Below are 16,176 nucleotides of genomic sequence, written 5' to 3'. Positions count from 1 at the left end.
TGTTAGTACGCTTATTTACTTATATGCCAAATAAAATAACACACTGTTGAAATGTGGCAATCCTTCAGATTTTTGCTCCTGTTTGCCACTCAGGACATTGGTGGTTATGGCTGATAAATACAACAAAGCGGAAATGTCAAATACTTGACCCGCTACACAAAAAAGCTCCAAGTGATGAGAGAAAGGACATTAATAAATTCACTGTAAGTTGCCTCTGTCTTCTTTACTTTAATAGATAGGTCTATTTCGAAGGTTGTGTTGGGTGTATATTCCATATTCAGTTGGGTTTATCTTGTCCATTCATTCGGGTGTATTACTGATTTGTTTTGGTATTTAAGGGATATGTATTTTCAAGATTGATAACATATGCCGGTGGGAAACCTCTGGAGAAAGGCGAGAAGGAGAAGGAAATTAAAGCATCATATGTTAAAATATCAGGCCAAAAAACAAGGTATAAATTTGTGACTCTGAACATTAAACTTTCCTAAATGAGATTTGTAATTTATTTTCTTCGTTTTCAGCTATGACTGCGCTATCTACGTAATGAAGTGGCTTGAGTTAATTGAGCCGAAAAACATTAAAAAGGGGAAGTATGAATGGGATAATTGGCCACAGGTAACTGTCTTTAGAACTATATAACTCTGTATTACTTTACTGAATTAATATTTCTGTTTAAACATAACATACTTTTTAATTGTAGGAGGAGGTGGACCACTATAGAGTGGAATATGCTTCCCGGATACTATTCAGTGAGATGAATAAACAGAGAGATCGGGCAATTAGAGAGAGTAGTGCTATAAGGCTGTCGAAGCCATCCTCTGTATTATTGAGTCCGTTTTGTCAGATTAATTCTGCTGATATAGAAACTGGGTAATCCAACTGCTGGGTAGTTTGTAAATTGAACAAATGATGTAAATATTTGCCATTTATCAACAACTTCTATTCCATGTATATTTTTTCCCTTAGTTAAACTATCTGTGCTGGTAAACTGTCTGTGATGTATTCAAAAGCTGTATTACAGGTGGTAAATTATAAACTGTTACACCCAACGCAAGTCTAATAATACACCCGAGATTAAATAAAATATACACCCAACTGTCTGTGCTATATTCAAAATGTATGAATTACATGTACTAAAATATGAAGAAAAACATCAAATGAAATATACGCCCATAACCTGCGAATTTTTACAGCTTTTGTTCTATATGTATCTATATAACTGTTACACCCAACGCAAGTCTAATAATACACCCAAGATTGAATAAAATATACACCCAACTGTCTGTGCTGTATTCAAAATGAATGAATTACATGTACTAAAATATGAAGAAAAACATCAAATGAAATATACGCCCATAACCTATGAATTTTTACAGCTTTTGTTCTATATGTATCTATATATGTGTCTATATATTAATTGTGAATTATAAAAATACATCCAAAAAGAACAGTGCTTTTACACTCATATTCTCTATAACTATACACCCAAAGAGTTATCCCCTGCTGCTGGTACCCTGAACTGATAATTTATAACGTGTCCTTGATATTGGCTGCAATTTGAATGCGCCGCTGATGCAGCATCAAACAGGTTTATCTGAATATAACACTCACACATTAGCTAAACTATTAACGAGAAAAATAAACTCAATCACCACAAATTTAAAGAACATTACATTTACCTCGCTTAAAACTTTTGTCTTCTTCTTCTTTGTGGCATTTGCAATCTGTTTCTCCAGCTTTGAACCTAGCCTGTTTTTTGGACGTCCTCTTGTTCGAATCCTTGGCGGGCTTTGAAGCTCGTTAACGGATTCCAAGTTGGCGTCTTCGTGGGATAAAGAAGATGTCCCCTTCCTTTTGGCTTTTAATGCTTCCATCTCGGCCATGACGTTATCGTACGCACAGTGCAGAATTGCAGTCAGCTCCTCCGATTCGGAGGCAAATTCGCAAATATTTTGCGAACGAAAAACCAATTGGTCGAACCTCTTGCTTCTTGGCTCCATTAGTGGCTCGTCGTGGCTGCTCTTGATGTGTGTGTGTCGCCTCTTTACCTTCTTGCTCCATCGTTCCAGTATATATCTAGGGGACACTTGGCTTACTTGTTCGAAGCTTAACACGCTTAGTGCGTGACGGCACAGTATCCCTCTCGACTCGAATAATAAGCATTGGCATTTTACCTCGGCTGCAACTGAGTCGTAGGTAACCGAAAAATTGTTGAATATTGAGCTGGAAACTTGTTCCACGACTTCGTATACTAAATAGCCTAGAGCAGAATTCTTTAATCTGGTGATGCAATTCGCCTTTCCTCTGAATTGCGCTTGGACTTCCCTAAACTTTGCGTGAGTGTATGCATCTTGAAACTGAGCTTCAATGGAGGATTTGGTTGCACACGGTATGACCGTATGAAAATCTGCAGCATCTAATTCTCTCTCTGCTTGCTCCCTGCTTCCGAGGCAATTATCGTACTATTTGACGAACTGAATAAGCGAGCTGTTCCGGGTGATGTACTTGTTAAAAAATGAATGCATGCTCTCGCTCCTTTGTGTGCTTCTCATCCCTGCCCAGAAGTGGTGATCCAGATAGATAGGAACCCATATGTGACGGTCTTCGTACAGATCTGCATAATACACCCAAACACAAACTGTAAAATACACCCGAGAGATCCTACAATTTACACCTCTGCTGCAGATTTTAAAAACACATTACCTGAAAGCCACTTGTTGTCCGCAAGACCAAAATTCAGCAGAAAATCGTTCCAATTCCTATCGAATGAGTCTTTGCTATGAGAGTTCCAAACAACATGGCTCATTTCTTGTTCGATATTGGCATGTCCCTTGTACCCGTTTAATTTGCTTGGAATCTTCTTCATGATGTGCCAAATACACCAGCGGTGAACTGTTGTTGGCATACAGGCCTCTAAAGCCCTTTTCATTGATGCGCACTGATCGGTGAGAAACCCTTTCGGAGCGTTTCCTCCCATGCAACGAAGCCAGCATTGAAATAACCATTTGAATGATTCAATTTCTTCGTTCTTCATCAAAGAGCATCCGAGAAGTGTTGACTGACCGTGGTGATTCACCCCGACAAAAGAACCACAGACCAAATTATACCTGAAACAAATTACCATGGTCCAGAATGCAAAATCATTAGGTACACCCCAACAAATGCTTCTAATACACCCAATGAAACAGCCAATATACACCTCTGCCGCGGATTCGTAAAAATAAATTAATTTAGCATCATAAACAGGGACAGTTTGTTACCTGTTTGTATTGTAGGTGGTGTCGAATGAAATGACGTCTCCGAAATACTCAAAGGCGGCTCTGCTTCTTGCATCGGCCCAAAAAGCCAGCTTAATCGATTGATCCTCCTCGAGTTCGAGCTCAAAAAAGAAATTCGGATTCTTCTCTTTCATTCTTAAGAAATATTTCCCGAATTCCTTTGCATCTTCTTGTTCGGAAACATTCCGCACTTCCCTGGTAATGTAATTCCTCACGTCCTTTTCGATAAAATTTAACTCGCGGTGACCCCCGGCAGCCGCAACAAATGATTGGTAGGTTTTGCTTGGTCTGATACCGGCCTCATCGTTATTCTCTATCGTACGACGAATGGACATGCTTAGTTCCCTGTACTGTTTGAGCATCTCTGCTTTGCTTGGACAGCAGGGGTGTGAATGATCCAGCACAACCTTTGAAATGATCCAAGCACCGACATCCTTCAATGTGTGTATATAAATTCTTGCAGGACAGTTTAAACCAGCTGTCGGATTGGTCTTCTCGGTTGGAGATATTTTAGATTTCCATTTTCCCTCTCTGCTACATGTAATCAGTTGATTCTTAATCTCGTTTCCCTTCCTATTTGTGCACCGAACTCTTGTAGAGAAACCTGCAGCCTTGGCATAGTTTCTGTAAAATTTTCCGGCATCTTCAAGGGTGGTAAAGGTCATTCCGACCTTTGGAACAAGCTCGTCATCAACAACCGAGAGAGGCTGCACAATACACCATGTCAGAACTGTAAATACACCCATAGATATGATTCAAATACACCCAATCATGTCTAATATGATACACCCGAACTGCAACAACTCAACTACAGAATGACCTTTAAAGCCATAAACTGTCAATACACAGGCTGCAGAATACACCATGTCAAAAACTAAAAACACACCCAATCATGTCTGATATAATACACTTGAACAACAACAACTCAATTAAAAATAACAAAAAACCAGTAAAGTGTATATACACCCACACTTCTAGCTAAAATACACCCAAAGAAGAATTGATCTATACCCGAGCGTCTGCTATAAATTCCAGGTAATTAATCAATGTCCAGCAATTTTTAAACTACACAATGCTATACAAATTACTGTAAATCAAACCTCAGGAACTTCGTTAGATTCAAATTCATAATCTACTTCACCTGGATTCAGCAGACAATCTGAGCTTGAATGATCCATTATCTTCAAAACGAGTTCAAACTTTGATTTCAGAAAACAACAAATCAAAAGAGAAAACGAAGCTCGAGTTGCAGAGAGAGAAAAAGGTAACGTAAACGAAGAACATACCAGTGAGAAAAGGAGAGGAAAAGATCGATGGAGAAGAATGAGGGAAGACGCGCGAGAAGAAGAACAACCAAATCTCAAAATAACAAAAACGAAGAAGGAAACAAATATTTTAAATTTGAAAGTTAGATATACGCGGGATGTTATATAGCGCATGTAATCAACGTACGTGGAGTAGCGCGTATTTTGATTTTATTGTTTAATAAACTTGTAAAGCATACAAGCCCTAAGAACTTGTATGCAGAGCTTTTCCGTATTTTTTATTGAATATATATAAGAACATAACATATAGTGTTATCATGAGATGCTTAGTATTGTCATAAAACTCGATTTAATATCTTTTCTTGTTAGATTCAATTTATCATCCACATCAATTTTTTATTATGTCAAGATATTTCTTATAAATTTAATATTTTTAGTACTTATAAATTATCCAATACAAGTAATATTTCATCTATTAAACAACACTCTATTAATATTTAACCATATCAATATTTTTAAATGCAGAAAAAATTTAGTAAGCAAACTTAGAAACCAAAATCAACCAAAACTTTTTACTTTTAAATTTATTTAATTAGATAAACTAAATTTAATTAGTATTTTTTCACGCGCCTACTGTTTTTATTGTAATATTTATTGTATATAAAAATATTAATTATATATATTAAATAAAATATTATAATTACATACTTTATCAATTTATATTCTTATTAAATGAATATACATAATTTATATTTATGGTTTTTAATTTATATTATAATAACAAAAGTATATTTTTTATTTATTAGGTAACATTTATATATTTATACACATAATTTTTATAATTAATATATTTTTACAATTAATATTATGTAATTCTAAACTATATTTTATTATATATTTAAAATTATTTCATATATGCATTAATAAATTATGATTCATGTTTTAATTTTTTTAAGATATTATACATTTAAATTAACGTATACTTTTTTTTAAATCATTGATAATTTAAAAATTTGTTTCACATTTTTCAAAGTGAAATTATTTATTTTGATTTACATATATTTTCAAATTTTATTATAATTAGATTTGAAAAAAGAATATCAAATATTTAAATTAATTTATTCAATTAGCAAATTTACTCATAATTTCATAACATCCATAAGTTCATACACATAACATTCAAAATTTCATATTAATAACATCTAAAATTTTTTATTAATAACATCCATAATTTCATACTCATAACATTCATAATTAATAAAGAGTCATAATTTTAATATTTTTTATTTACTATTTATACGTATTCTTATTTATTGATTTTAATATGATGAGTTAATAAATATTTTTAAATTTTTATTTCTTAATTTTTGTTTATATTTTATTTTTTATTTTTTATTTATAATAATCTATATGTAAAATATGAGTTGTATAACAAAAGTTGTTAAATTTTCTAATTTAATATCTATATTTTTATACGTATAATATTTATATTTTATATACATGATATTTATAACCAATAAATTGGTGCTAATTTATTATTATTTATTATTTTATTTTATAGGTCATAAACCAACAATTTTGGACGTTTATAATTTTCAATAAATATAAACCGATCAAATTTAAGATGTTTTTATTTTTTTTAAATGTGTTGAGGTGATTTGAGATTTTTTAAAAATTAAAAATATAAGAATTTGAGAATTTTATTTGGGAGAAAAAATTATAGAATTATAAATGCATATAGTAATAATGAGAGAGAAATTTTTGGAATTTGATTCACATTAAATTTAGAATTAATTTTTAGTATAATTAAATGAGGAAAGATAATTAATTATAAAAAAAATTAATTGTATCAATTAAATTAGGAGAGTGATTCACACTCTCTTATAAACACAAATATTATTAATCATATATTTTTATTTATTATCTATAATATTTTAGCTACGTAACATTACTCTTTCAATGCATTATAAGTAACAACAGAATACAAATAATATTTTATCTACCATACAACATCTATCTCTAGAAATCAATTAAGTTTACAAAAACAATTAAAGAATTGCATTAACCTAAACTCCAAACACAAAAAAAATGGATAAAAAATATCTGAACAAACACACAAATTAATCTTTTAATAATTAATTGTTGCGCAAGAAAGAGCGAATTTTGTTTAAACAGTCGAGTTTGTATTTGTGTAAATAATAAGTTAGTCCTAATTTAAATTTATAACATATTTACTAAACAATTACAGGTTAATTTTCTGTAGGTGATAGTCTGAAATTAAAATTCCAATTTTATCGCCAAAATTATTGAAAAATCTTAAAATTTGTCAATAAAATTTTGAGAAAGTTTTCTGTTTTTTTTTATCAACAAAAAATCCGTCAAAAATTTGTTGATATTTTTTACCGTAAAATTTTGTGTAAAAAAATCTTTTTGAGGTTAAGGCCGAATTACAACGCTTGAAAAATCCATCGCCGACAGAATTATTGATCGATTAGAATAACATAAACAGTAAGATGCAAAAAATAAAATAAAATATAATGGTATTGGTAGAAGTAGGATCCAATAGAGGTGGCTTGCGAATATAGCAAAGTGTAGTGAACAGAAGATAACCAACAGTATCGATCGTTTACTTCAGTGCAACAACCCAACTAACCGATATTCTACCATGCAACAAATTAATTACGATGAGTCTATGCATGTATCACCCTTTTGTCCTTCCTACCTACTCCCTATATGCTGCTCCTCTCTTGATTCCTTTCCTCATCATCAAATCAAATAATAAGAGTGAAGCATTGAAGCTAGGTCACACATACATGTGCATATGCATTGATCCATCTTACGTAAAAAAAGATAAAAATAAAATGGAAAATAGAGTGAGAGAGACTTCAATGAAGAGACTGATGGATTGACCATAGTGTTTGTCCTGTCCCATCACTACACAGCTAGGTATTCAAATATTGAATTCAATATTCATCTAACATTATTGTTATAACGGTGAAGGAGAGGGAGAATTATTATTGTTTTATTTATGGGTGTGACAGTATCCTTATTATTATTAATGTTTTGTTATTATTGTTGTTGTTGGGTGTGATGACAATGTTATTATTATTATTATTATTAAAAAATATTTTAAGTGGCGTTATTTTTGGGCTAATTTTTTTTTATATTGGCTAAATATAGATGTAATACATTGTTATGGAAAAATTAAGTGTTTTTTTTTTATATGGTGTTTTATTCAAATCGAACGGTCCGATTTGTTTGATAAAAAAAAGAACAAAATAAACACGAAATCGGAGGGTCCGATTTGTATTTTTTATTTTTGTTAATTTGTTAAAATGAAAATCGGACGGTCCGATTTCAACATTAAATTTTTTTTTATTTTTGAAATTACAAATCGGACCGTCCGTATTGTAATTTTAACTTTTTTTATTTTTTTCAAACTGAAAACAGAGGGTCCGTTTTGTGCTAACACCATATATATATAAAATATCTCTCTTTTTCACATTGTTGTATTACTACCTTCTTTTCTCCATATAAAAAATCAAAAGCGTTATTTTTGTTGTTCTTCTTATTATTATTGTTATGTTAATATGCTTGTTTTTATTAGAATAATATTTAGTTTTTATTATTAGCATATTTTAGATATTATTATTAGTAATTATTATACAATATGATCAATTTTATTTTAGAATAATATGATATATTTTTGTTATTGTACTAATATTTTTATTATTATTAATGATTGGCAATAGGCATCGTGAAGTGCTATTATTATTATTATTATTATTATTATTATTATTATTATTATTATTATTATTATTATTATTAGCACTTATAAATTGTAACCAACCTTTTTATAAAATTCAATATTTTTTATTTAGATATCGTCAATAATGACTTGTTTATTTAATTTCCATCAAAATTAAAAAAATATTAGTTATAATTTTTGAACAAAATTAATTGTTATTCACTGTTTTTTTTAGGCTAAAAAATTTAGATATGGAGGTAGAATGAGTATTATACTTTAACGTGGTAATTTTTGTGTTTTTAAAACTATGAGAGGTACACAAATTGAATCTTTCGATTTGTGTTTAAAAAATTCAGAAGTTTGGAGTACACAAATCGATGTAAAAATTAAAAAAATTTGTGTACACAAATCAGACTGTCCGAGTATAGAAATCGGACGGTTCAATTTCTGTACCTCTTAAAAATCGGACGGTCCGATTTATATTCTGTACATTAAATCATCCCACATTTTAGAAAAATATTACAGTAGATCACAATTTAAAAAAACACCATTGTTAATTCAATATTAAAAATAAAAAAGTGTTTATCTTATTCTCAATATTTCATATTAATATATTACACAAAAATATCATGATACTGACATAAGTTTTTACATTATTAAAAAACGCTTCGTGTATTACAATACAAAAAATAAAACCATTTATTCTCACTTAAAATTAGTTACTAACAAGTACTTACAAAGTGATATGTCATCGTCACAACAAATTAAATATATTTAACATCTTTAATCAGTTAAGAAATTAATATTATTAAAAGGGCAATGGAAAGAAGAGAGAGTGGTGGTGGGATTATGGGATGGGAAAGAACCAAGTTAGAAAGCTGAAAATAGAAATGCAGAATCAACTAGAAAAGAAGAGAAAGCCCACACGGCATCTGACCACTAACCAGCTTTACGTGCAAAGTTGTATTATGTTTTCTAGTTTACTCAACCCCTTTTTTTTTTTTTTCTAGTTCTTGTTATGCTTTTTGTAAAAACAAAATATGTAAACATACCCAAATATTTCTTCTTGTTTTTCATATTTTAAAAATAAGAAATAATGATTTTGTTTTTGAATTAATTTTTATTTTTTCTTAAATTTGAAACAATTTTATTTTTATATTACATCTTTTATTTTATTTTTTCTTTCTAAAAACATAATACTTCTATTATTTTATTACCAAATTATTATAATCAAAATCACCACAATATTTGAAAAATTTAAAACTTACTTCAAGTATTTGAAAATAAAATAATATTTTATCTTTTATAATTTCTTTTACCAAAATATATATAATGTATAATGTGCGATATTAGATTTATATTGTCCAAATAACATGCAGTGTACTCTTGCCGGCTGAAAATTCTATATGGTTGCAGCCAGTAGCCCAGAACTGTGTAGTGTGTACTAGCTGAAAATGCTATCACCCAATAATCTCATTAAATTAACTAAACTATATAAAAACCATATCCATTGTTAGAGATTTTTACATAGGGTTAGCCATTATGTACCTTTAAGATACATGTTAAAATTAATAATAATTTTTTATTTTTTATCTTAATAAATATATAATAAACATATTAGAAAATAAATTTTGCAACTTTAAAAAAAGAAATCGTAATTAATAACATTAGCTTGTGTTCTTAAGATATTTATTTGCTAAATCTTGTTCACAATTTTTGACAAATTAAAAAGAATAAACTATTTTTTAAATTTTAGACTTGTAATGAACACTAATGAAATACACAAGATCCTTAATCAATTTATAACTGTTATAAAATAAGATGACTAGTTGATCAAGTTATTCCTGAATTGAATTAAGCTAAGGAAATAAAGACATTCTAGTCAAAGAGGAGCTTTCATTTCATTCACTTCAAGGTAATGAATTGAATGTTTTCCTTTTACTTTCATGAGTTTGTTTTTGTGAATAACTGAATACTATTTCATTTCATTAGTACTCTTATTTCCTTTTATAGTTCAATCAGAGTTGGCACTGCATGGCATATATGTTTTGATGAGAACTGATAGGGATTCTTCATTCATAATAATTCATTAATTGCAGGGGCAGGCCCCATACTGTGATTATTTAATTTTGTAAATTAATTTTGAGTCCGAATTCCCATGCATGAATGCATATGCATATGCTTTTCAATTTACGTGCCTCAGGAGATAAAAGATAGGGCACAGAAGAGGAAGATAAAAATATTTGGTTTAGTCACATTGCATGTCACACTCCTCTTTTATCCTTTCTTCCCTTCTCTCAAATCAGTCGCCATTTTTAATCAAAGACTTTTCACTGGACACAACAGAATCAAACCAAAAAAAAAAAATGGGAAAGGGAATTTCATTCATTCATAGTTTTTGTGTCCACTTAACTCTTACCTTAATTTATTTTTTTTTCCATTTTATTTGTACCTCTCTTTTCAGATTTCACTATATAAGCTCTATACACATGCATTCTTGACTTGCACATTTATATCATATCATCATAGCATATCATTCCTTAGCTTTAACATCAACTAACCCTTTATCTTTTCTTCAAAACTTGTCACTTCTTTCTCAACAACATGCCTTTGCTACCAACTGATGCTGCTACAAAAGAATCTCTCTCAAATAGAATCAAACTTCTCCCACTACTATCATGTGAGTTTAATTCAGCTAGATTCCTTTTCTTTCACTACACCAAATGGCGAAGAATGAAAATAAGGAGGTAGGGAATTGGTGGTGCTATCCCAATTGAGCTTAATTAGTTTTTTTTCTTTTTTTTATTTTTTTTCTTGACCTTGCAAGGCCGTGTTTGTTTTGTTTTTTTATTATAAATGTGTTTTAGTTTGTTTTTAGTTTAATTTTCGTTTTTCATCAAGTCAACCACTCCCATATTTTTATGCTGTATCTATTCCTCCTGAGCTTTTAATCTTGTAATGTGTCCGACACAAGGATTGTTATGGTATGTATATATAAATTAAAGTGAAGCAAGCGAACAAGACTTGCCTTTTGGTTCAATTCAGCTTCCATGTTTTTTCCACGATAGTTGCTTAATTTAATAGTAGTTCACGAAAAAGTGAAAGCATGAATTTTGCATAATATTATCATCAGAGAGAGCAAACGTGAAGGGACTAGAATTTCCTTGTTATTCCTAATAATAAGGACAATAATAACATTGTTGATTGTTACATATAAATCAACAAGAATGTCAGCCTGATTGAGAAAGAAAGATCCATATCAATTCCAAGTAGAGGCTTTTGAATATAATATATTTGAATGGAACATGAACCTATGAATTGCATTGTGAGATATTTTGCCAAAACGTGAACGTATGTATTTACAAGGCAATTCATGGAGTAGATGATATTGTGATAAAATTGTTGTACATTGTTGAGTACAGAGTAGAGCCTTTTATATTTTCTGCTGTGACGATGAACAAGGAAACAAAAACATATAAAAAGACCAAAAATAATTCAGCATCCATTGCCCGTGGCAACAGATTGGTTGAGTGAACAAAACCATGACTTCCTTCTCTCCCTTTGAGAAGCTGATCTTCTGAAACCAGAACCAGAACACCTGCCCAAATGGTTCCTCAGGTCCCTGCTTGTTGTGCAAGGAACCAATGAAGGGCTCACGTCCGCTCCAAGACAGAGGCCGGTGTTGAATCTGAATGAGCTGAATGAGGAGAACTTCTGGCCGCCGAGGGAGCGAAGATTTCCCGGAGAAGTCTTGGAGGCCCGTGATGACGACGACAAGGAAGGCGTAGATGATGAAGACGGTAAGCAAAATGGGGTAGTCATGTCGGTTGGATCATCAAGAACGTCGCTAGAGCAGGTGCAGAATGTTAAGGACAAGTTTGCTGTTCTTGGTATGGTTTGCTTTGGTAGAGGCCTGGTGTCTGGAAGCTTGACGAAGGAGACTATGCCGTGCCGGCATAGGGGACAAGCAATTGAACCTGGTGGACCTTGATTTGTGCTTGTTGAAGTTGTTGAATTTGTGGAACACAGATACAAGGCACATTGTGTGCAGAACTCATGATCACAACCTACCATAACATAGCATATTTTGAGAATCTCTCCTATTACATCATAGCTATGGCTTTTGATGTTACATGCTTTACAACGTTTCAAGCATTTATTTATTTATTATACTAAATAAAGAAGCAAATGTTTTATTTGTCATTTCAATATGAGAGGAGAATACCTTCTACAGCGACCATACACTTCCTTTCTAGACAAACCGAACATGGATCTAGACATGGTGCTAATTCATTTGTCTTCCATCCACATTCTCTGTTATGCATAAACACCAAAGAAAGGTAGATTAGTATTGGTAAGCCATAGAATATACAAAGTTTGAGGCATAGATAAGTAGCTTAACCCAATCAAGTGGATAAAATTCAATCTTAAACTTCTGCTGTATTCTCAATACTAATGTTTGAATCTCCCAAGGTTAGTTAGGATAGTTCTATGAACACATACCTAGCAATTTTGACAATACTCATAAGTGGAAGAGAGAGATAAGGAGAAGGAAGAACTTCTAAGTTTTCTGATGGAGGTTCTTTTAAGATGTCCTCAAGCCAATTTCTATTCCATGAACGAGCAACCATCAAGGGGGTCCATCTATCAAACAATTGGCAGAAGAAATCAGAGACAGGTTCAACTGATTTTTATTACAATTATCAGAAGAGATCAAAGGATTCTTGATAATACAAGACACAAAGTGTAACACTAATTTAAAAAAGAGCAGGCACTAGCAAATCCAAATCATATAGATAACACCATGATGATGAATTGATGATGGCTGCATTTAAACTATACTGATATACGGAATGAACATATTTCAAGTACTACCATACAACACAGCAGAGCTAGACAAGACTAATACTAATTACTTGAAGCACAAGTTTACAAAAAAGACCATCTGAAAACTCAGAAACTCTGATCCTCTGGATTCAGTAACATCATAATAAGTTAAAGATAAATTTCTGGTCAAAAGCAAGGTGATCTAGCAATTTAACTTGTTATCCCTAATGATTTTCATAATAAGTTAGAAGATAAAGGACAGGAGTAAGATAAATTCATTGAACATCAAAAGTAACAAGAGACTTGCTGATGAATACCCATTTGCATTTTGAGCATTCAGATTAGCACCTTTGGCAATCAGAAGCTGAAATAAACAAATAATACACAAATTAAGAAGGCAATTGAACTTCAATTTGACGTCACAAATGAAGTTAAAAAGAAATATCATATTTTTACTAGAAATCTTTCAATTAAAAGGAAACAGAAACACACTTGACAGCATTGTGCATTTCCACCACATGCAGCATAATGGAGGGGAGTGCTCCCAGAACCTGATAGTAAGGAGACAAAAGTTAATGGTGGCAAAACCAATATATCGTACAACTTTCTAAACATCTTTTAGGCTACATTACTATAGCAGAATTAGGAATATCAGGGTTAATAACCTGATTGAATTTTAGAAACAAAGATGAGTGAAGCAGGAATATAGAAAAAATCAACAACAAGTAGTACTAGAAAATTTAATCCACTGTTCTGAGTTGCTGACTTTCCCAAGCAAAGATTTGAAATCACTTTATCACATTAATTAGAAAACTTAAAAAATTACCAATTAAGTCAATCGTAGTTCCATCTTCCACGGTAACCTCAGAGACAGAAGCTCCCAATTCTAAGAGTAAATGCACACTTTCAACATGCCCATTCAATGCTGCCATATGCAGAGCAGTGATGCCTCCATCAGAAGTTCTGTTAACTACCTCACGAAGACCACTTTGTATACAACAATTTAAACACAAAATCAACCACGGTGCAACAGTTTATAACGCATGACTGCAAGAGGAATCGGGGAAAAGGTAGGTACCTGTGATCAAATTCTGAGGTCAACTTGCAATCATCTGACTTCAATAATTTCCAAAAGTCAGAGATGCTTGGTATATAATCCGCGAGGAGGAGCCGAATGCATCTGGTATGACCATTCAAGGCAGCCAAGTGGAGCGCGGTACCTCCGTTTAGATAGTCTGCTTTATGAATCTGCAGTCCAATTTAATAACCATTTTCTCACATCTGAATTCAACTTAAGTTCTAACTCATTGTAAATCAAATATTAAAAAAGAAAAAAAAAATGGATGGTAGAAAGGATCATACATTGGCTTTAAAAAGAATCAAGGTCTGAACTACCTCCCAGTGACCATATTGACAAGCTTGCATCAATGCAGTCTGTTAACCATATAATGTGAGCAAAAGAAATTGATCTTTCAATAGAAGAAATATAATACTACTCATAACACAAAGTATGCACTAGATTGAATTGTGATTTTTCATGTACCTGACCGCGATAGTTCCTAAGATTGATATCAACTCCAGACTCAAGCAAGAGATATACTATCTACATCAATGCAGAAAAAATCAGTGCATAGTATCCTAAAAGAAGAATTGCAAGACATAATTATTGAATGAATAGAATAGATTAAGTACCTCATGGTGGCCATGAGCTGCAGAATAATGCAAGGGGGAATTGCGAACTCCGAAAGTGGAATACCTTGCAAGGCGGGGATTATATTCCAACAAGGCCTTGGCCTCTTGAACATCGCCATCTCTTGCTGCAGAAACCAATCTCTCCCCGGAAGCAGAACACCCTAAAGAATTCCCCACCAAGCTCAGAAATTTCATGTCCCCCACAAACCAAAGTCAACACTTTTCACGGATTTGAGAAAGCAGGGGTTTTCCTTGGAAAGATTTTCTCTCCTACACAAAACAAACACAGCCGGGGACATGAAAATCATCAATACCTTAATCAATCCGATATAATAAGAGATCTTCTTTGTCTGTGTCAAAGGTTCATTGTTCTTACCAAACAAATGACAACTCTGCCAAAATTTCATAAACGTCCGAAGGAATTAGTTGAAACTGTCAATGCCTACAATCCTATGATTCATGAGAAAGAGAGGGGCAGAGAGAGAGAATTTTTTTTTTTGGCAAGTACAGAAATCTCAACACCAAAAGGAGGAGTTGAAAACAGTTCAGAGTAGTTTTGTCCACAAACCGTGAAGCCTGCGGAAACAGTGAATTGGTGACTCAAATGAATATTAAAAGAAAATAATCAATTGTTATTTATTCATACATTGGTTCAACACGTCGTGAACTTCGAGAAACCCAACAAAAATTACAAAATTATTTTGGAAGGGAACCCCCAAAAGGGAAAAAACAAGTTTGTACCTTTGGGAAGAATTTTTATCCTATTTGAAATTTACCAATCCGATCTCACGAACCTGGTACCAGTTTCGGAATATATTCCTTTGAATTTAAAGAATGATGAAATTTGGAGCAATAAGCAAGCAGCTTGCCTCCTCCCCCGGCAAAAAAATAAAAAAATAAAAGAATAAAAAAAATAATCCCAGAAGGCCAAGGTGGTAACTTTTCGTTTAAAGGATCAAAACCCAGAAAGGGAATTGGGAGAGAGAGAGGAATGATCAGAAGAAATGATGATCAAACCTCCTCCATCAAAGTGTAGAAACTGAAAGCAACATTTTTGAACGAGAATTGGGGAATGGGGAGCGAGATTTTTTCCCTTCTAGTTTTTTGTTTGCTTAAAGTGGTAATTAGCTAAAAATAATAAAATATCCAAATGGATTGACAGGTGTGAGAGAAAATGCGTGTCGCCATGATTGGGCATTATTAATGAGTCAACTTGGTAGTTGTGTAGTTCCATTCCCTTTTCTCACTCACACTCCCCCCAATCTTGCTAACTAACTCCTCTCCTTCCCTCTATCTACTATCTACCATTCCCCATCTTCCTTTGCAATGATTTATTCGGATCTAATATTTATTTAAGGGTCTGTAG

The 16,176-nt window shown here is 32.2% G+C and overlaps 1 protein-coding gene across 3 annotated transcripts; it reads right to left on the bottom strand.

Annotated features, from left to right (window-relative positions):
- Positions 1–11,550: 11,550 nt before the first annotated feature.
- Positions 11,551–16,076, bottom strand: LOC112699040 (E3 ubiquitin-protein ligase XBAT32). Of its 3 annotated transcripts, none has more exons than XM_025751680.3 (12): positions 15,552–16,076; positions 15,187–15,386; positions 14,811–15,080; positions 14,662–14,721; positions 14,481–14,552; positions 14,197–14,366; positions 13,945–14,105; positions 13,611–13,669; positions 13,436–13,482; positions 12,795–12,935; positions 12,517–12,605; positions 11,551–12,358 (listed from the first exon to the last, which is right to left on the bottom strand). In XM_025751680.3, the coding sequence occupies exons 3-12, from the start codon at positions 15,003–15,005 to the stop codon at positions 11,787–11,789; spliced, it is 1,566 nt and encodes a 521-aa protein (XP_025607465.1). In that variant the 5' UTR covers positions 15,006–15,080; positions 15,187–15,386; positions 15,552–16,076; the 3' UTR covers positions 11,551–11,786. The 3 variants fall into 3 exon arrangements, with proteins under 3 accessions (XP_025607465.1, XP_029143270.1, XP_029143271.1); XM_029287437.2 differs by having other exon boundaries at positions 15,605–15,924; XM_029287438.2 differs by lacking the exon at positions 15,187–15,386 and having other exon boundaries at positions 15,552–15,677.
- Positions 16,077–16,176: the final 100 nt, after the last annotated feature.

This window comes from Arachis hypogaea, chromosome 1, assembly GCF_003086295.3.
Source record: "Arachis hypogaea cultivar Tifrunner chromosome 1, arahy.Tifrunner.gnm2.J5K5, whole genome shotgun sequence".
In the NCBI taxonomy this organism is placed as follows: Eukaryota; Viridiplantae; Streptophyta; class Magnoliopsida; order Fabales; family Fabaceae; genus Arachis; species Arachis hypogaea.
This window is presented reverse-complemented; position numbering and strand designations above follow the sequence as displayed.